Source organism: Choristoneura fumiferana, chromosome 6, assembly GCF_025370935.1.
Source record: "Choristoneura fumiferana chromosome 6, NRCan_CFum_1, whole genome shotgun sequence".
Taxonomy (NCBI): Eukaryota; Metazoa; Arthropoda; class Insecta; order Lepidoptera; family Tortricidae; genus Choristoneura; species Choristoneura fumiferana.
Window position 1 is genome coordinate 5111859 of NC_133477.1, and position 21229 is coordinate 5133087.

The 21229-nt window shown below is 39.2% G+C and overlaps 1 protein-coding gene across 4 annotated transcripts in view; it reads left to right on the plus strand.

Annotated features, from left to right (window-relative positions):
* LOC141428886 (uncharacterized) overlaps window positions 1-21229 on the plus strand; it is a 48669-nt gene that overhangs the window by 8705 nt on the left and 18735 nt on the right. For 3 of the 4 annotated variants that reach the window (XM_074088935.1, XM_074088932.1, XM_074088934.1), the window contains exons 3-8: window positions 16766-16789; window positions 17821-18100; window positions 18491-18558; window positions 18881-19087; window positions 20088-20218; window positions 20688-20808. In XM_074088935.1, the coding sequence (XP_073945036.1) occupies window positions 16766-16789; window positions 17821-18100; window positions 18491-18558; window positions 18881-19087; window positions 20088-20218; window positions 20688-20808 (831 nt within the window). The remainder of the gene's footprint in view (window positions 1-16765; window positions 16790-17820; window positions 18101-18490; window positions 18559-18880; window positions 19088-20087; window positions 20219-20687; window positions 20809-21229) is intronic. The other variant, XM_074088933.1, reaches the window with a different exon arrangement.

The following is a 21229-nucleotide window of genomic DNA, read 5'->3' on the forward strand; positions in this document are numbered from 1 at the left end:
CTATTGACGTTCTATTCTTCGCGATGACTTTGCTTAAAAAAATCAGATTTTTATGCCCACTAGCAGGTAATTAGTTTATTTCTGTCCTATGAGTTTATGGCTAAGCGGGTAGACATCGTTAACGTGAGGAATCGATCGTTTTCTCGTTCCCTAATTGTCTTGGAGGTCAAATCGACAAGACTACAAACCACTACCTGTTTCTACGAGCCGATAGTCTTGTGATTGTGACAGTTGTTCCAGTATTGTTTTAGGAACATACTGCGATATAATCCGAGAAGTCGTTGAAGTTCTCGGAAAAGCGGCAATTCATCGACAACTTAACGCTGCGCAAATTCTTGCGACCTGCTGACCCTGATCTTCTTGAATTCAACCCTTAATAAGTCCAAACATGTCCAAGCTCAAGCTAAATACACAGCGCGAGTTGTTCTACGAAATATGGGCACCCCAAATCCGCAATAAGCTGTACCATAACATAACACACCGATGCTCAATTTGACGCTGAGGTCATTTCGGCAGTTAGGTCAGCACATCTCATTGCATTTTTAGTATCAAGTATCAAGGTGAAACGAGACGGTCTGAATATTGTGTACTAAAATATGTATGAAGTAATCCAGACAATGAAAATAACATGCACTATAATGAACTGCGTACTGAGCGGCGCTAAGAGCAATCGTGTATGAATAGCCACTCTGGGAAATGTTAATTGATATTAGTTATTAATAACGATGACATTGATCGGTCGCAAGTAACTAATAACATCTCTATCATAAAATTTTACGAGAATATTGACATTGTCCTTCAAATTCGCTTACGAAGATTATGTTCCATCTTTATCGATATTAACCACCTCTTCTGTTTATTTTATTCAAGCTTTCTTTGGAGGTTCTTTTGATTTTTCTGGTTTGTTTGCTTCTCTTTCCTTTGCGGCTTCTCTTTCCTAAGTAGCAACAATATTGTTGTTGTCCTAACTGAATCTGAAATTAAACATGGATTCATTACGTTTGCTTATAACTTTCTGATCTTTGTTTTAACTTTTAATTGAAAGCATTAACGGGTATTACTCCTACAGACGAGTGCTCTTGGCGCTCGAGTCAGCTGCATCGCAAAACGTTAATAAACTGCATAGCGACATCAAACATTAACTGTTTTATTAAGATGGCTGAATTAAAACGAAACACCCTTCATATTCTGCTAGATTTAACGATATTTATTAGGAGCCGAATTTCAGGTGTAGAACGGATAATATATATCAAGCTGAAAAGACCTTGAAAATTTCTGCTCTCTGCTGATTTTCCGTAAAGTACCAACCGTAGGACAATCGAGCATATTTTAGGCAAAATGCTATACCTAGTGCCATCCACGAAGACGCGTGATTTTGTCAAAATTAGCCATTAGTGACATTGTAATAAGAACCACGGCACGCTAATCTCTACCTACCTATACTTTGGCATATTTGACATTACGTTTTAGGCGGACGCGAACAAATCTATGAATATACTTTGAGGGGTAGTAGGAGAGAAAGATATCCGCAGACAATTTTGGATACCTACGTAGAAAAATGATTAAAGAAGAACTATTTTATGTAGTTCCGAAATTGTTAGCAGCGTCTCAGTTCAAGCACTTAACGTATTTCTACTCTTTATTGACGAACTCAACTAATCTAATTGAACCCTTTCGCATCCCAAGTCCCGCCATGAATCATGCATGGTGATTGGCTCGAAGCCCTCAACCCAAAGCTCTCGTACATCCGATTTGTCTGAGCTACAAAAGGCGAGCCATCCAGCGGAGCTAAATAGGCCGAGTGCACTCGTCTAGTCCCGAGCCCCGTCGAGATGAGCATGTTTCGTGCACACGTTTCAATCGTGTCGAGTCGTAGCTACGTGCTTTCCCGGCTTTCGAAAGATTCATTCTTGATTTATGCAACATCTTGGGACATATGCATGTAATCACTTTTGAGGGGCAAATTTAGTTCGAAGTTATTTAAAAAGACAGGTACGCGAAAATTTACCATTACCACAAAGACATATACGTTATTAAAATGAGCGTATTCTGAAGTAACAGGGACCCCGTAAGTGACTACATTAATGCCAAGTGTTATAAAGATAGCGAAATAGTATCAAGATCGCATAATCAGTCAGGAAGTCATGATAACCTCAAAATGATATATGTACGATGCATGTAGGCGTATGTTGCAAATATCTTCGTCTAAATCACGCCAGTGCGTAAGCGACAGGCCATTAGGGGTGTCAATGGGGTCGTCCCGCCCCTTGGTTTTATTGCGTCACTTGTCCAAGGGCGACTGAAAGCCTCAATAAAATTAAGTCGATACTAAAATAGCATCAAGTACTTGGTAGCCATATGGTGAGTTGTGAGACATTAAATAGTCATGTCTTGTGACTATTATGAATTGTAAAATAACGAAATAATCATGCCACCTTTTTCCAAATGCTCCTTGCTTGCTTTAGCTCTGCTATGATCTCCCTCCTTCTTGATCTTTTTATGGTCAGGTATCTGGCAGACTTCTACTATGGTACAAAGTAACATTTTTTCCCTTTCTATTACACTGAATGAAATTATATGCCATTTGGACAACACTGTGTTAGCTTAAAGGCTAACCACCTCTCACTCATTTTCTACCGTATAAATAATATAAATTGGTCGAATGAGCTGAAGTCAAAACGCCCGCGGCTATCATAGCACTTACTGTAATTAACTCCCACTTTTTCTTAGATATTACGAGAAGTATCCTTACAGCTTTCGGGTTGCTTCAAAGTCAAAGTCAAAATATCTTTATGCAATTTAGGCTATAACAAGCACTTATGAATGTCAAAATTTTAAGCTAGGTACGACTCGAAAAGAACATTATAAATCCATATAACTAGTGGAACTATAAAATTTTACCATGCCTAAGAAGATGTCAATCGATTTCCTACAACTTAATATTTAAGTCTCTTTTTATGTCTTCTTCCTGGGTCCATTCATATGAAGAACTGCGATTGTTGTGCGTCAAAACGTGTCGACGAACCGCCACTCTATTCTTTCATCGTACTTCGGTATCTGTCTATTAGTCAAATTGACTAAAGCTATACTGCCTAACTTTTCTTTTATTATAATGGTTTAATTAAACATGTGTTTGTTTGTAGATTGCATGCCATTTACATTTGTCCATCATATTACATCAGGTAATTGGTGACTCTTATAATACTTTTATGCTTTCAGTATTAATTATATCATATCACTATGGTATGGAGTAATATTTTTCTTTTCATTGTGTAAGTTACAATACTTTAGAACTAGATTGTCATTGTCTGCATTGTAAGCAAAAGTGGATTGACGGATACTCATCGTTTGAACTTCGACAATAAGTAAAAAAAAAGTGTAACAAAGCAATGTAAAAAACTGCATCGATCAGTAGTTTTTGAGGAAAAAAAAAACTGTAAAAGCAAGGTATAAAAATGTAGTTCAATGATACATAGATAGATACACACAAACACTCCTCAACCTCTTAGCTCAAAAGCACAAGTACCTTATTCATTCCACCGGGGTCAAAGATTTCATGTCAGCTACAGCGGTATTGAGTAAAAAAATGCATCTGATCAGAAAATGTTCTAGTTATTGATGGAAACAACATGACAATTGCGTTAACAATCCGTGATTAGGTATCTATTGCAACATACAGTCATCTTGTTGTTAATATGCCGTCGTTATCGCATCGATTCGACGGTATCGCCCATTCACGACCGTAATTACTAGACAAGACAAATAAAAAAAAATCTGCGCATGAGTCAGCCCCGCCCACCTGCGCGATGAGACAGACGCAACAACTGCGTGAGCGATATACCGCGTGGGCACCAAGTGCAAGTATATTGTTGCACTTCCGTAGAAAAAAGAGATGAAATAATTTGAGGACAGACACAATCCTGTAGATCTCGTTCAACCGGTTGCATGCATAACTTTTTTAAGTCATCGGGGGATAGAGTCAGTGTAATACATCACATGATGGGAATCCACCCTCTCGCTTTATTTCAGGAACTGCTAGGAAAGTAGGTACAAGGCAAATGGAAAGGGAAACAAATAAAGGGTCAAATCGATCTGCAAACCGATCTGTGGGAGTAACGAAACAAAAACAAGTTAGGACTGTTGTTCATTGACTGTGACGCGATCACGAGACTGGTCTCCAACACGAATAACTACGTTTTCATGTGCTGATCATGGTGGACTGGTGGACTAGCTGTTATCCACATTTTCGAGGAAACACTTTAGAGGGACAAAAAGTTGCATATGTTAAATTTAAAACCGGTTAAGTAGTTCTAGACATTGTTCTTACGTAAGTGGTTACAAACTAATAATAAAGTTTACCTGTTTATTATATGAGTAAAAATAAAAACCTGGGCCCGATTGCACAACAAAGTACAAGTTAGTACTATTACCAATTTTGTATTTATAATCTATATGATCACTAATACTATTAACTTGTACTTTATTATGGGGCCGCGCTGTTTATAATACTATTGATCTGATGGATGCATAGTTATAGCAACGCTGACGTGACTGTAATGGTTGGAAATTATCAAGATCATTATGCTCATTGATAATTATTATTAGTATTCATTCAATAATATCAGTGGTTCTCAAAGTTTTTTAGTGACGTAACCCTATTACAAAACTTCATATTTGTCGGAGCCCTAAAATAGGCAAACACATAATTGAATGGGAGGTTAACTATTTCCAGTCTTTTTGCGGAACCCCCGCAGAATCTTCTGCTAAAAATCACCAGGCCACATTATTGCCCTACGCTCGCCTTTTAATTTCTCTGCCAACACCGTATCATACCATGACCGTAATAGCAACGTGTCAGGCAAAAATGTATTGGTACTTTGTATTGGAAAGTTTGAGACTATGCCCACTAGCACGTTTTCTAACCAACCGTCGCCGTCGCATGTCATATTTATTTTATTTATTTATTTCATAATTTCATAGCATAACAGTTAAAAACTAAAGCACTATGAATTGCAAAGCAACAAATAACACAAAGTAACAACAAAACAAATGTAGATTATACAGTATAACCGATAGATACATAGACCTAGGACACCACAGACGAAGCCCGGATGTCCATCCCTTCACAAAATCTCATGCATTCGCGACACACAATTACCCAGCTGCTTGCAAACACATCCCAGTCAGATGCAGATGCAAGGAGTGCATTCAGACGGTGCAGTGCTTTCGAAATAGGGGAGTTTCTATAGGAAACTGTGCGTGCCTCAAGCTCAGCCAGCATCCGGTTACGTGGAGGGAGAGAAAATCTAGATGGCATGGGCACTTGCAGGCGCACCACTCTATTAAGTTTTTTTTTATTCGACTGGATGGCAAACGAGTACGTGGGTCTCCTGATGGTAAGAGATCACCACCGCCCATAGACACCTGCAATACAAGCCTAAGAAGGGATACCTCAAGTGCCAGTAATTTCACCGGCTGTTTTACTTTCCACGCCGAAACGCAACAGTGCAAACACTGCTGCTTCACGGCAGGATTAGCGATCAAGATGGTGGTAGCAATCCGGGCGGACCTTGCACAAAGTCCTACCACCTGCAAAACTAACTAGTTCAGAACAGTCCAAGCTACCTCGCAAGCCCCTACAGACCACAGTAAGTACACATGATTACGTTTTACTTCTAGCGAATTGAAGCCCAATACACCGGGCAGTAATTTGGTAGAATATAGGAACGGGACATATATGCGCTTTACATTCCGTTTCTGACACGTTCCTATTACGCGGTCATGGCATGATACGGTGTAATGTGTAGACAGAGAATTTGAAGACTAAACATTTCAATACTTTGAATGATATTATTTTGCAGGTGGTAGGATCTTGTGCAAGGTCCGCCCGGATTGCTACCACCATCTTGCTCGCTAATCCTACCGTGAAGCAGCAGTGCTTGCACTGTTGTGTTTCGGCGTGGAGAGTAAGACAGCCGGTGAAATTGAAATTACTGGCACTTGTGATTTTCCATCTTAGGCCTCTAGGTTGGCAACGCATCTGCAATATCCCTGGTGTTGCAGATATTTATGTGCGATGGTGATCTCTTATTATCAGGAGACCCACTTGCTCGTTTGCCATCCAGTCGAATAAAAAATAAAAAAATCCCGTACCTACAGTAATGTATAAAGAGCATCAGTGTAGACAGTGTTGTTTGGAATTGTTTTCAGCTGATAAGATAACCCGTTAAACTAATTAAACTGAATCATCATCTCACTGTAGGCCAGACTTTGAGATATACATATTTTTATCGTAAACCTACTAAAAATTGAACAAGTAATTGACATTATTTAGAGAAGCATACTGTATTTATTTTCGTCGTGTCTCGTTTCTTTAAACTATTACGTGTAATTCAATATTCCGCAACATATTTTCACTAAACTCGACCACAAAGGATTTTCCAAGAAACATCTCCGAAAATACATTATTTCCCACGACACGGTACAACAACTCCACGCGAATTCCTTGCGAGGTGGACTTTGAGATGCTTCACATTAAAAACCCTAGACTACGCGCGAGACATTCACACTACCCGACAACTATTTTACGCCTGTTCGTTTGGTACCAGAAAAATCAGCCTTACCACGTTGAAACTAAGAATATCTATACTGTATTTATATCAAAGTCAGCGAAAGATGCAGTGGCGCTTCTACTTGGCATAAAGCCCGAGTCAAGCTCACCCCGCCGCCGCGTCCCACCCACGCACGCCGCTGACTGCTGAACAACTCCCCCATTGCAGTTCTTATTCATGCACTAAGATAATGACTAGATATTACCCCAGCAGTGTACACGCAAGCATGAATAACATCGCTAATGACTCGTAGAGTAATGCAACTATTTGAAGAACGCTCCGAATGCCTGGCACTTCATAATATCTACATTAATCTGTTAGCCGTTTATTTGCGTACGATTTATTAATAAGAACTGTCGCGGCTCCATATATCTTTTATCGCATCTTTTGTTTTTGTTGGATCTCGCATCATTGGACCGTTTAATTTATAGGTGGGACTAAAATAAGCTACCTGCGTAATTACGTGCGGTGTATACTCAAATTACTTCAATTAACCTTCTGTTTATTTGCTCTACACTCGGTGGGAGTTTCCATTTCGTTCTGCAGCGTCATCGCTATATTTTGGTATCTATTAGGCTATTTACTGCTGCAAGTAGTTCACCCTGCCCTTAGTCATGCTCTTTTAATTTAGGTTATTGTACGATATGTTTTTGTTTGCCATCACACATTGGTAACGAGTTTCGCTCTTGCCAGACAGACATCAAAGAAGAAATGCGCTCTATAAAATAAAAGTGCATCGGAAACGGCTCTGGTCGAAAGATCGCCGTTAGACGTGCCATGTAGCAGCGCAGTGCCAAGATTAAACAGATAACATATTGTGCACGAATCATCGGTGACTCACGCATGCGCTAATTACAATGTACTTCAACCACGTGTTTGCCTTGAAAAGAGCATTATTGACAACGGCAGTCTGCTACCATACCAACTTACAAGAACATGTTGATAGACGGCTTGTTTAGAATTTGTCTGGTTTTTTTACGAAATGGTTGTAAGCAGCTAACCTTATTTTTGGCAATGTAATCAGATTAGGATGCCTCTAAATAATCTGTTATTATGGACGTCTTATACTGTTATTACTAAACCGCCATTAAATTTACAGAACTTTGAGGAACGTTTATAAATCCTTCTTTTTTTTATTAAATGAAGAATGTCAATGTCCACGTTGATATTCCAATTATTTGGCAGCAAGACGGCATCATACATTTCCAATCTATTTTCGCTCGGAATTCCCCAGCGTACATCAAATGAGAAAGAAAGTTGTCTGGTGAAATTACAACTCTGTCATTCGTGTTTTCAACACTAAGTAAGACGTCGCGCCCCCCCTTTTTACGCGCCGCAGGATATTAAAGTAAATTAGCTGAGAATATGTTCAATCATTTCATTTATAAAACATTATTTGTTCCGAAAAAAAAATTAGTCAATATCGTTTCAATGCTTTGATAGAAGAAAAATAATTAAGTTTTTTGTGGACAACATAGTCACAAATAATATTTAAATCGACCGATATTTGTAAAGCTCCTGCATGATTTATCTTTATTGTTTTGACTAACGTCAACGTAAAACGTAGCGAGTAGTAAAAACTAACTTGTCAAACTATTACGGCACACGATGTTATGAAAGAGATTGTAATGTTATTTATTGTTCGTAACTTCGTCTTTATTCTGCCTCATTTATTATCACTAGCTATTGCCCGCGACTTTTGTCTGCGAAGAATTAGTCTATGGCGCGCCTTCGGGAATAGCTATTTTTTTTTTCTGGATAAAATGTTACCAACTATTTATTTTAGTCTTCTAATAAATATGATGTACCTATTCAAAGTTTCGTGGCAATCGATTCAGTAGTAAGGTGTGAAAGCGAAACAAACAACTTTTACGTTATGATATTAGTAAGAATTTATTAGTTTTATTGCGTAACTAGTTGTAAGTGGTCCGCGCAGGATTCGCTTATCGCTGTCCCGCGGGAACTATGCAGTTTTCCAGGATAAAAAGTACGCTAAGGTCTAGCTATGTGCCAAATTGCATCCAATGTTTAACCTTTTAAACGTGATTGAGTCCCAAAGTCAGCAAGCTTACACATTAATATAACTATGATTTCCGTGTACGTCAGGACGCGGATGTTGCAACAACAAAAACAATTATGTTGAATTCATCGCTGATTCAATCTTATCTACTGCGAAGTGAGCTAAAACAAATCTTTGCTTAGTGACCTGAGAGCTCTTATAAACATAGTTTTCCTCACTTATTAGTTACTTATGCTTATGTTATAACGCATGCTTGACGCTGTATTTCCGAACAGCTAGGACTTAATCAATAGATACTATTATATTATAGGTAATGTCTACAGGCTACAGGTAACTTGACGCTGAGTCAGACACATCAGTCGGTCAGTAAACCGCATCAATCGTCAAAAACGCCAGAAAACACTTGCTTGTCATCAAGATCGTGTGCGTCATTTGTTAAAACGATTCGCAACTAATGTGACAATCATTACCTTTAGCAACTCCTTGAATAAGCAATTGGGAGACAATAGCTTTTAGTTTTTCATTTAATCGGCTTTAATTAAAATAGTTACTGTGCTTAACTACCATATGTTTCGTTACGCCTACTATTGTATGTATAGGTTTCGCTTTGATGGTTTTTTGTGTACTTAAAACATTTTAAAATGTATTGCCTCCATTCTCCAAATGGCTGACCTTTTAAAAAGGGCGTTTTAACGTAAGAAAAATAACTGAACAATTTTCAACATTAATTAACCCGAAAATTAATCAACATTTTTTATATTTATTTTTCGGCTGACATTTGATTATGGGGTACATTTTGTTACAAAATCTCATCTCCGTTTGTGTAATGTTTGTATGTATGGTATGTTTGTATACAGTTATTATTTATGTGGACATGCTGATAATATTGTTACGGGGATTCGCGACGCATCGTCTATTCACACGTTACAATGCTAATGTTAGTCACGTGTATTGATACCAAGTGCGGCTTCTTCGTGATGCGATAAACATCTTGCCCCTCAATTAGGATAATCATTGTTCGTACATAAATCATGTAAATGTAATCGACGTCTCATTGTCTTCCTTACGCATATTGGGGGATTATTCGAATGTCTAAAACAATCGTATATCTCAGACTAGTCTAACCACCAAAATTAGAACTGTTGACATCTGAAAGGAATAACCAAGAAAAGTGGTAGATTTATCAGTGTTTAACTTTCAAATAGCCGCCATCGAAAAAGATATTTGCATGTCTTAGGTATCCGACAAACCTTATTTCTCTCTCTCTCTCTCTCTCTCTCTCTCTCGGGTATGTGCCGTATGTTTTCTTAATTGAAACAAGACCTTTTATATTCTGATAACTATAAGGGATGCAAACGCGGTCAAATGGCGGCAAAATTATGACAGCGGCACCTGTGGGAAAATACCGAAAACATTATACGCGTTGCCGGTAGTGAACGCGCTAATCGTGTCCATCCGTCGCCACAATACCCTTTCTCGTTAAACGTCTCCGACGGACGTCTAATCCACGCATACTTCCTCCAATTCTTTACTTCGATAGCGTTTCCGCTAACCAATTGCTTTCTACCAACTACCTATCCCTTCAAGGCTGGATACACTCGATGCGATTTGTTTTTATCGCGCGCGAAACAGTCATCCTCGACTGAAAGCAAGAATAAAACCAAATGTCTTAATTCGTGATTATCTTTTAAACTAGTTTTTGGGGTAAATTAGCCTAATTTGACCCGCTGAATGTTCCCTTAAAGTTAAAGGAAATCAAAAACAAGGGGCTTACGCCATACTCATATTACTCATGTTGTACAAATTGTCAGGCCATGCTAAATTGTACATTTAAAGCAAACAGATGATCGGCATACTGTACACCCGAGTCACCGAGCCACGTACAGTCGAGTTCATAAACTTGTGATCAAAAATATCTGAACACGCTTCTACGCCGTTAACAATAGAACCGTGTTCAGATATTTTTGATCAAATTTTTGCTCACCACAATTTTATGAACTCGACTGTACACCAACTTTTTTTCGTTTCTCGACGACATACACGCGTATGCACTTTGCGACAAATCTAGTTATATATTGTCAAGCGTCGTCATGTATCCTAAGTATCAAAGAAAGTTAATCGCGAGCACCGCTCGATCGGCAAAGTGAGGGGTTCTGTGACAGCTGGGCTACTACGAAACTCGAAACTCGAAGTTCGTGTCGTGCGGTCCCTCTCGCTCTCGTATTAAATAGTATAAGTGTCAGAGGGACCGCACGACACGAACTTCGGTTTCGAGTTTCGTAGTAGCACTACAGGCTAGTTGGCGCTAGTATCGTGAGGTCCGTGTGAAAACTTTAACATTTGCGTCACGTTGGAAACTCAAACTCGAAGTTCGTGTCGTGCGGTCCCTCTGACGATTATACTATTTAATACGAGAGCGAGAGGGACGGTACGATACGAACTTCGAGTTTCGTAGTAGCTAGCCGGACTGTAACGTTAAACTGACCTCACCATCTAACGTCATCTAGCGATGTTTCTCCTATCATGAAACCCTCAAACAATATGGATCGCGCAGTACGCAACCAGCTTAATGCGTTACGTTTACTTTCGTTCCTCGATGGCTGATCAAGTGATCACATAATCCAACGACACATTGTATTTATTGGAAGAGTTGTAAAATATTTTACTGCGTCATTGTTCGGGTTCTCGCGCGATTGTCGTGTTTTGTCGCCTATTGTTGGGACTGAATACTGTTTGTTATTTGTACGATGGCAACGGTTTCCGTGAATATCTGAATCTTATGTCTCGTGTTGTCTTTGATTGGGAAGAGTTATAGGAAAGCAAAATGTCTTGTTAGTCGTACTTTAGAATACGAAGTGGCTGATTCGTGGTAGTAAATTACTATTAATGACACAAATTAAGATCAAATCAAAACCGATTAAGTGAATCACTCTTCTCGTTTGGTATTTACAAAGCCTTTGCTAACTAACACTTGCTTTCCTGCCGTTAAAATAACTTCCTATTCAGCGAAACGTAGTATATGCTCCGGCTGCCTTTACTCTTTACAGATTTTCTAGACAATGGCACAGAATTTTCCGCTGCAGTCGTACCGAACTTACAAAGAGCCCTTTGGCACTTTGTGTTGTGACTCACACAACTCGCACTGTTTGAAATTAATTAATACTCATCGTCTAATTTGACGAAGTTTCCACTAAAAATAGGTTGCATACCATTTCAAAATGAAGGAGCGTTCTTGGTATGTCAATAAATAAAATGCAAGTAGATAACGCCGCCGATAACTCTTAATAAGTTGTATTTCTTAAAACAAAAACATTAACTTACAATAAGAATAAAATTTATAATAAATTTTACGTGAGTCCGCTTCACAGACGAGATATACACAAAGAATCGTTGAATTTGGCTCACGGCACAGAATAACTAATAGTACTACCGTGCAGAAAATATAAATATATCCTCACAAGTTAAATAAAACTCTTACTCCACAAAATCGATACTTTTTCTGAGTAAACTTTCTTATCATTATTTCAAGGTTCAATTTTGTTGACGTATTGATTTAAGATACGAGATTTTTTAAAATAGTGACGATATATCAATGGGCATACATAAACAGGTTAGGTACTACGTAGGACATGAAGGTTCTACTCAAGTACATGTTTACGTCACCAAGATATACTGCTTAGTAGACAATATTTCGGGCTATCCTTGCTTCATTGAGTTTATTAGCTTGTCAAGCATTTGAACAGGCATTATTTACTCCAAACGGGCGAGCTGCAGTACCTACTTTATTTATGAATGACGTTGACGAGCGACCTTGTACTTGATGAGTGCATTCAGTTAGGATCTGTCATCGGTCAAAGCGTTTATAAATTTGTATGCGCACAACGTTTGAAGATAGTTGTCAACGTGTGCATCTAAACATTATAATGAAACAATTTATACTAATTAAATGTTATTATTATATCGAAAATACAAACTGAGATATGGATGCACAGATAAACTAGAAAAAGAGACCAGCACTGGGAATCGAACCCAGGTCCTCAGCATTCCGTGCTGCGTGCTATAACCCCTACACCACTGCTGGACAGGAATCTAGACACGAATTTTTCCTATGCATAGATATCTCAGATTGCTTATTTCTACTTTGCTACTTAAGCAGCAGCACTAGCGACATCTATGTGGCGTCGACAGACGTCAACGTCACACTCTTTCGGAACCAACCGCTCACCCAGACAAGAGATGTCGCTACTAAGCAATCAAATTATGATTATTAGGTTATTATTATAGCCTTTACCCGCGGCTTCACTTGCGTAAAGTAAACCCTTAGGTCTGGTAGTGCTGATTTACACTATGCCAGTAAAATCGTGACAGTAGCAAGACATTGCGGCGCTCGAGAGATCACTAGTTACTTTTTAGCCCCGTGGCCCGTAAGGTATACTACTGACTGGCATTGTGTAAACTAGCACGTAGTTCTCGGATTTCAATTAATTCCCGAAAATACATCGTGTTCTTCATTTACCTTGTATGACGAACGCAAGTGAAATATTTCACGCCTCAAGAATTGGCGGTAAATATTTAGGATTTTACATCGATCTCATGGGAATATTGGAATGAAAATAGCTTGTAAAAAGTAGCATGCCTATATAATTATCCAGACGTCCAGTTCTTCATTACATAGGTACATACTAAATTAAATTCCATCCAAATCCGTCCAGCAGTTTTAGCGTGAAGGAGTATCAAACACGTATGTACACATACACATACTTACAAACTTTCGCATTTTAATGTCAGCAGGATTAGTGGAATAAGCAAATAACTCTGCTTAAAAGAACATTGTCATAGAAATAGACTCGTCTTAAGTTACTTAAATATATCGCCCTCTAAAAATACATACATATTCGTGTTTGATGTAACTTTCATCTTTGGATCTTGCTTAGTATTAGATAGGCAGTAGGTGTACAAACAAGTCAGTCGATATTTGTATTGTTTATCATTATTTGACCAAGTTTACCAGGTTATCGAGGACCGTGATGTCCTTCCGAATTCAGTTATTTTTGTTTCAATTGTAAATATTTACAACAGAGTTAATCATTCAATTCAATATATTATTATATATTATTATAATTTAGTTTACATTGTGTCGGATATTAAAAACTATGAAATATATCCTCTTTTTAAATCTAAATCTAACAAACATTTTTAAATAGAATAATTGATATTGCACTTATGTAGAAGACTGCATAATTGTGAAACTGGTAGGTACGGTACATATTGTCCTAGCAAATTTAAACTATCATTAATTAGGTAATAAAATAATTTATATCATAAAAACCTTATAAAAACACTTAGGGGCTGTTTCACCATCCATTGATTAGTGTTAACTGGCGGTTAGGTGTGATGGCGTCTCTATTTGTTTTGTTCGAATAGACGGAGATGGCATCACATTTAACCGTCGGTTAACGCTAATCAAAGGATGGTGAAACAGCCCCTTAGTCATCAAATAAACGCCGAATCGTTGTCAATTTAACACTATTTGTGAACTTTATTTGGTTTCAAATGCTGAACTATTTATTACCCTATACTTAACCTATACGAGTACTTCTATGGTTGGTGCAATGTATTTAATTATATGTTTTCTTCGAGTGTTTTGTGTGTAACTATTGTGTTCTTTTATCATAACATGAACTAGTTTTACTTGTTGCGTGATCAGATTTTTTTTTTTATTTGTGTGAATTATTTCAATACTTTACCTAGCCAGACTCACTGGTAACGTTAGGTTAGGGTTAGGTATAGCAGGGTTACTCAAAGTGGGGTACGCGAACCCCTAGGGGTTCGCTATTCGACGGTAGGGGGTTCGCGACAAGGTTCACGTGACTCCAAAAACCACCAGGCTGCAAGACTAGCAAGATGATTAAGATTGGTTTTTGGAGTCTTTTTGTATTTTTTATTTTTAGTTTCTCCATCAGTCAATTTTATTACTTTCTTTGGGGCGGGGTCGCTATCGTTTAGAAACTTTAACAGGGGTACGTGGAGCCATAAGTTTGAGAAACCCTGAGGTATAGTATCCATCATAGAAAATATGTTCGTGTTCAAAGAAAATCGTTACCTACAGAAGCATTACAGGGGTAATAACGTGCTTCTCACACACACCTATAATTTTCAATCGATCAAATACCATCCGTTCATCATGCCGTTACGTCACCCATTGGGATTGGTTTGCCAGCGAAACTGGGATAGACTAACCGAGCCTAGCTATCTGCCCTGATTCACACGGCGGATTGCATGGTGACTAGCTTATTGTCGCTAGCTTGTTAAAACGAAGTTAATACAAGAGATATGCGGATAGGCTCTTTTTCTTACAAACTTTAATTTAACTTGCAACATTCGTGTTTATAACATTGTGAGTTGTGGTTTCAAAATATGCAAACCTTTTTTCGACCACTTTCTGGTATCTGATTGAGCTGAAATTTGGCATACTTATGTAATTTCGGTGCCAATACAATAATTTAGTTTTTAAATTCTGGTGGACCGACTAGGGACGGAACTCTTCAACGGTTAATGACATCGACTTGAAATTTGGTAGGGATTATATGTAGTTTGGATTACTAAGCACAGAACAAAAAAAAACTGTTATTTAAAATGTTTTTTTTTTTACATAAAGTTAATAATGACATATGGGTGTCCTCGTTGCTTTCGTTGGGTGTCAGTTGATATTTGTAACATCTGTTTGACCTGTATACCAGAAGTTTTATTTCATAAGGATGTTTTTTTATGAATTTTATCACTTATCAGTTATATTCTTATTTTATGTACCTAATAAATGCATTTTTCTACTGTAGCAAAGTTTCAATCCGCAACAAGATGCGGTTATTAAATTTTAGGTTAAAAACTGAAGATATGATTAGCACGCATACAGCTTTTAGTGTATTGTCTGCTTCTACCGGAATCCGAATCCGGGACCTCTAGCTTCATAGTGGGGCTTTACTACTAGACTATCTAGTCGTCAAAAAATAACCCATAGGGACCAACGGAGTGTTACTCTTGGCCCACGTGAAGTCAATGCGGTAAATATCACTTTAAAATTAACTGACCCGATTTCTCTAGCTTCACCTATCCGCAAATTACCCCAATTATTACACCCGCTCGTAAATCAACTGATATAACCTTATCAAGTTATCACGCATGAAATAAGTGCTGTTTCCTCTGACTCCCAGATGTAAAGCTTGGACTTTACCAATACAGTCTGGTCATATATTGTGTATAAAAGATCGCGTCTTCACGCATACGTGCTATACTTATTGGTGCAAGCGCCTATTTGAAATGGAACTGGCGAAGCATATTAAGTATCAAGAGAAAGGGAAGTCAGTCTGAGATTTAAGTTTTGACTCAACGAATGTCCTGTCGAGAACGTTGGCCCTACAATTGCTTATTTGTATAAATCATCCTTTTTTATCTGAGAACTTACCTAGCTGCTTCCAAAATTTTAGGTGGAGCTAGCATAAAAAAGAAGAGACGGGACTTTAGAAAATTGTTAACTGTTCGTTCGTTCTTATTTTGATAATTATGTATGACCATCAACAGAACGCGTCCCAATTGGTTCGGATTAAAGTTTGACTCATGTTACCAAATAATATACACGCTTTTTTACTAGATCTCGACATAGTAATGCAGTATCTAAGTACTAGTTCTTACTCTCCGCGCCCATCACGACCGGCTGAGGATCGTGACGAGCGCCGGGTTTAGTAGGTATTAAAACGCGTGATTGATCATCCAAATGACTGTCACTTTGTGTCAGATAAGCTATTTGCGTCCATTGAATTCCTTTCTGTACCGGTCCCAGCCATTGAATGCTTAGCACGTGAATGGAATTCCAATGAAGGTCAAAGAACACTCGAGGAATAATCAGCGGCGGTACATCCTCGCGGCGTGGTCAGCCCGTGCTCGGCTTCCGTTTTAGAATGGACGCGAAACGCTGCATTGATTTGAATGTACAATCGTTTTACATGGATTGTCGAATCGAATCAACAAACAACATTATTTGGGTTCACAAATTGCTATGATTGCTCGTTTTCACATCATACTATTGTTATTTATGCTAATAATTCACAATTAACGCATTGTTTTCTCTTGTCTCCAGCAAAACGAAGGAGCGGATAATCAGGTAGTTTATTGATTCCGGGATTTGTTGTTTTGTTTTGTGTTCGTCTTACTGGTGGGCAGCTCCAACAGTTTCCGACCAAGAATAATAAAATATGCTTTCAAAGGACGGAAACTTTTAGAACTGCCCACGTACGTTGTGTTGTTTATTTTTTATTACTGTTTGTAATCAATTTTGGTGACGGAATCGGATATTGATTGAAGCTTTGAATTTAAGTATTTATGTTGCTATAAATTTGGATGGATGATTGTAGAAAAAACTACATGAAAATAATTTTTAGTTACACTTACCTTTACGCTTAGATCTCTTATTTATGTTAATTAGATTTCAATAACCATGATATTGTGTGAAAACATTTAATGTCATTGATACCCAAGGGTTTTCACATTTACAGTTGTGCTTCAAGAAGCACAACTGTAAATTAATTAGTTGGCCAACGCTCATAAATCTTTCATAGACGTCCATTTAGCCTTTTTAGCTAGAGTTCGTTACTTAGCTTGATCCTTACTAACACGCGATCGTCTACGTATTAGGTATATGTCTGTATACACGTAGATAGTGTGCCAGTTTCTGTGTTCTGTGCATCCTTAGTTTAACTCTATGGTTATGATTTGATTTAAACAGAAAAAAAAACTCAATTGCTGATGATGCCATAATATTTTAAGGGTCAATTCACACCGAGACGCAGTGCGACTCGACGCTGCACATTTCATTGAGAGAAAAATACGAATACGTACTACGTACCTACTTGTTGATGTATTCATTCAATGAAACTTGCAGCGTTGCATCACGTTTTGGTATGAAATGATCCTTAAAAGGTGTCTTCAAAACTATGAGTATTCGTGTTGTTTATTTATTCACATAAATTGTATATTCATAAATGAAGATCTTATTTTAACATGCAATCAGTAGAATATCTCAATACAATTTTACCCATTGGGTGTAGCAATGTTATACAAATGTGATCATTATACCATATAGAGTTAAAGGAACGGATAGAGTAACTTAACGTACTCATTTGTCCTTCTCACCAGCTGTTCACGGCCAGCGCGACGCACTTGCACGAGCGCCGCTCGCACCCGCCCGACTCTGGCTTCTCCGAACCCGCGAACAACAACATTAGCGAAGACAACAACAATGGCCCGATATCCCTGCGGGAGATGCAGAACATCGCCAACAATAATGCGGCCGCGTACATCGTCAGCGAGAACGAAGAGCGGAACAGGGTCAGTCGCGAGTCCGTGGTGGAGTTCGAGCCGCTACCCACCGGCATCAGGGTCGCTGATCCCTTGGAGCGCTGCGTCGATTGGTTCGGTCAGTACTTTTTATACCTACAACAAAATAATATTTATAAGATATCAACTTACCTTTGGCCATAGAGACTTGAAACACCAATCGCAGAAGGCACTCGTCTCACTAAAAATCGTCTTTACTGTGATAGGAGAAAATAGATATACATAGTCTATTCTTTTCTTCTTCTAATATATAAAATTCTCGTGTCACAATGTTTGTGACCAAACTCCTCCGAAACGGCTTGGCCGATTTTTATGTTTTTTTTTTTGTATATTCGGTAGGTCTGAAAATAGTTAGGACGTAAACTATTTGTCATACTTCTACGCGGACGGAGTCCCGGGCAACAGCTAGTACTTACGTCTTTCCTTTGTGCGTAGCGGAAACTTATCTATATTTTTCTTGCTATTTCAGGAGACGAAGATTTTCCAAGAAACCGATTGCAATATCTGCGGGAAATCGGGCGAGGGTGGTTCGGCAGGGTGAGTAAACAACAACGACAAGCTTTCAGACTTATTTAATTTTTCTTCCTTTATTGATACAACGCAAGCGAAATCTGACGGGAACTCAGCAACTGTAATAGCGCTGTCGATAAACATTTAGGTTATTTTTTTAAGGGTCAGTTAGCAAATATATTGTGTTTTTTTTATCATAATTGATAGTTGATTTGGTGACTTTAGCAAGTTAACAATTACGAGTTTGGTTGTAATTCAATAAACTTGGAACGAAAATTATCTGTGTGCTTGTTTGATAAGCGATGCACAATTAGTTAGTCCGGGATATAAACAACTCGTTTTATTTCAGGTAGTAGAAGGCGAGATCGAAGACGACGGCGCGACAACTACGGTCGCCGTCAAGATCCTCAACCAGAACGCGAGTCTCGAAGACAAGGCGCGGTTTCTGGATGAGGCGCTTATCTACCGCGACTCTAGTCACGAGAATATACTAGCCTTCGTAGCCAGCTGCCTCCAGGAGGACCCGTGGATATTGATCTTCGAGCTTTGCCCTATAGTAAGTAGTTACAGAAGTCAAAAAACACCATACTGAAGGCCGAGGCCAAGTTTTGAGCTTCTAGCCTTAGAGCTTCTAGCTATAAAATCTCGTCACGGTGCTTATAAAAGGCTTATTACGATACTACCTCTACCTCCGATGGCAGCGGTGGTAGTCACTGTTTCTAGTTTACTTCGATCTACGTGTCTTAGGTCTCTATTGTAAAATATTTTTTCGATAAAATTGGATTTTTAATTCACGATTCGTATCGTACCGTTCCTCTCGCTCTCGTATTAAATAGTATAAGTGTCAGAGGGACCGCACGACACGAGCTTCGAGTTTCGAGTTTCGTAGTAGCCCTGCTGACTTAGCATTGTCATCCAAAGTACATTTCCGTACCAAATTTCTACTAGATGTTGTTAACCTTTGAGGAGTTCCATTTTGCGGAGACGATCCTGATCTGACTACGATATTATTGAATTGTAACCGAATTCACATAAGTATGTAGTATATATACCAAATTTCAGCTTAATTGGATACCAGGAAGGGGGCAAAAATGGTTTGCAAATTTCCAGGACGTACATATACAGTCAGCAGTAGAAGTATATGAGTGGTTGTGGTGCTCAAAATAATCTAAACAATCTTACTACGGATAGGGATGCGAGGCCGGCAACCCCGCGTTCCGGCCGAGGCTTGTATAGTGCTTTTCTCAAACATGACATGATATAAAAAAAAACAATTAATTAAGCTGGACGCTAGTCTCGTCGCCGTGTTGTGTGGCTGCAGGCGGTGGTGCTGGCGGCGGGTACGCGCCGTGCCGCAACGAGCGTTGAAACAAAAAACGGTCGCATTGCCGGCCGAGGGCGGGAAATTTGTATGAAATCTCTTTGCAGGCCGCTAGAGTGACCGCGCGCCGTCAGGCGAGCCGCAGCGCCTGCAACGCGATACTTCCCGGCCTATTACTTGTAACACAACGTCATATTTCATGTCATGTTTGAGAAAAATGATGTATCTTTTGCAGGATTTACAGACGTACCTGACAGCGAACCGGCCCAGCATGGCGGAGCTCAACGAAAGCGGCGTGCCGCTGCGGCTCATGTGCGACGTTGCCTCCGCTCTGTCCTACCTGCACTCGCGGGGACACGCATATGGGTAAGATGTAACATATTTGACGGTAAACAAATCGCTACGAGACAAATCGCTCGCAGAAATTCTTCTACTCCTCTTCGTGCCATTATCTTCATTGCTAAGAGCCGGTCTTCGGCAGTGTATGTGTGGCTTAATGGAAGCTTATATTGACGGTGGGACTATTTTAGATTTCGCGGAGCAAACATTCTGCCAATGAAAACAAGAAAATATTTCTCACCTCTATTCTGTTTCATCGTTCTCTGATAAGTTCCTGTATCTGTAAATATCTGTCACAAAATTAACATGACCTTAACATTAGGTAGCCTTAAGGCCAATTTCACCACTTATTGATATCTTTTTGTGACAAATATCTGTGGTGCCGTCTCTGTTTTGTTTTATCCGAATAAACAGAGACCGAATCACATTTATCTTTCTATTTATCAATGAGTGGTGAAACAGGCCCTTAACCTAATAGAAGCGACTGTTGTTTCAGTAACGTGTGCGCTCGTAACGTGTTGGTGCGCGGCGAGGGGGCGGCGGCGCGCGGCGTGCTCGGCAGCTACGGCGGGGAGCCGCGCCCGCAGCCCGCCGAGGGGGCGCCCGCGCCGCACGAGGTAACTGTACCAGGGCATTTACAGAAAAAAGTGTACCCTGTACTATTTTTTTAAACCTAACAAATTTTTGGGTTATTTGTACTCAGAATGACGAGCACTATCGATTTGCGCAATAAAAAAAAGTGTCCCACTTTAATTGTCAGTTTTGTGACGCAGTTAACCACACATGTTGTATGGACCGTCACAAAACTGACTAATAAATTTTGTATGGAAAATTAAGGATAATTAAGGCAAAACGGGTACATTTTTTTCTGAAATCCCCCACCAACGTCGAACACTCGCTCCTTGTTACCTGCATTAATATATGCCACAGCGGAGCGGAGCGGGACCGGCCCTTGGAAAAATAGTGTGGTGGTTGCTCCTTGCATTTCGCACCGCAGAGCGGGACTTCGTTGTTCGTAGTTGACAATAGAGAGCGCTG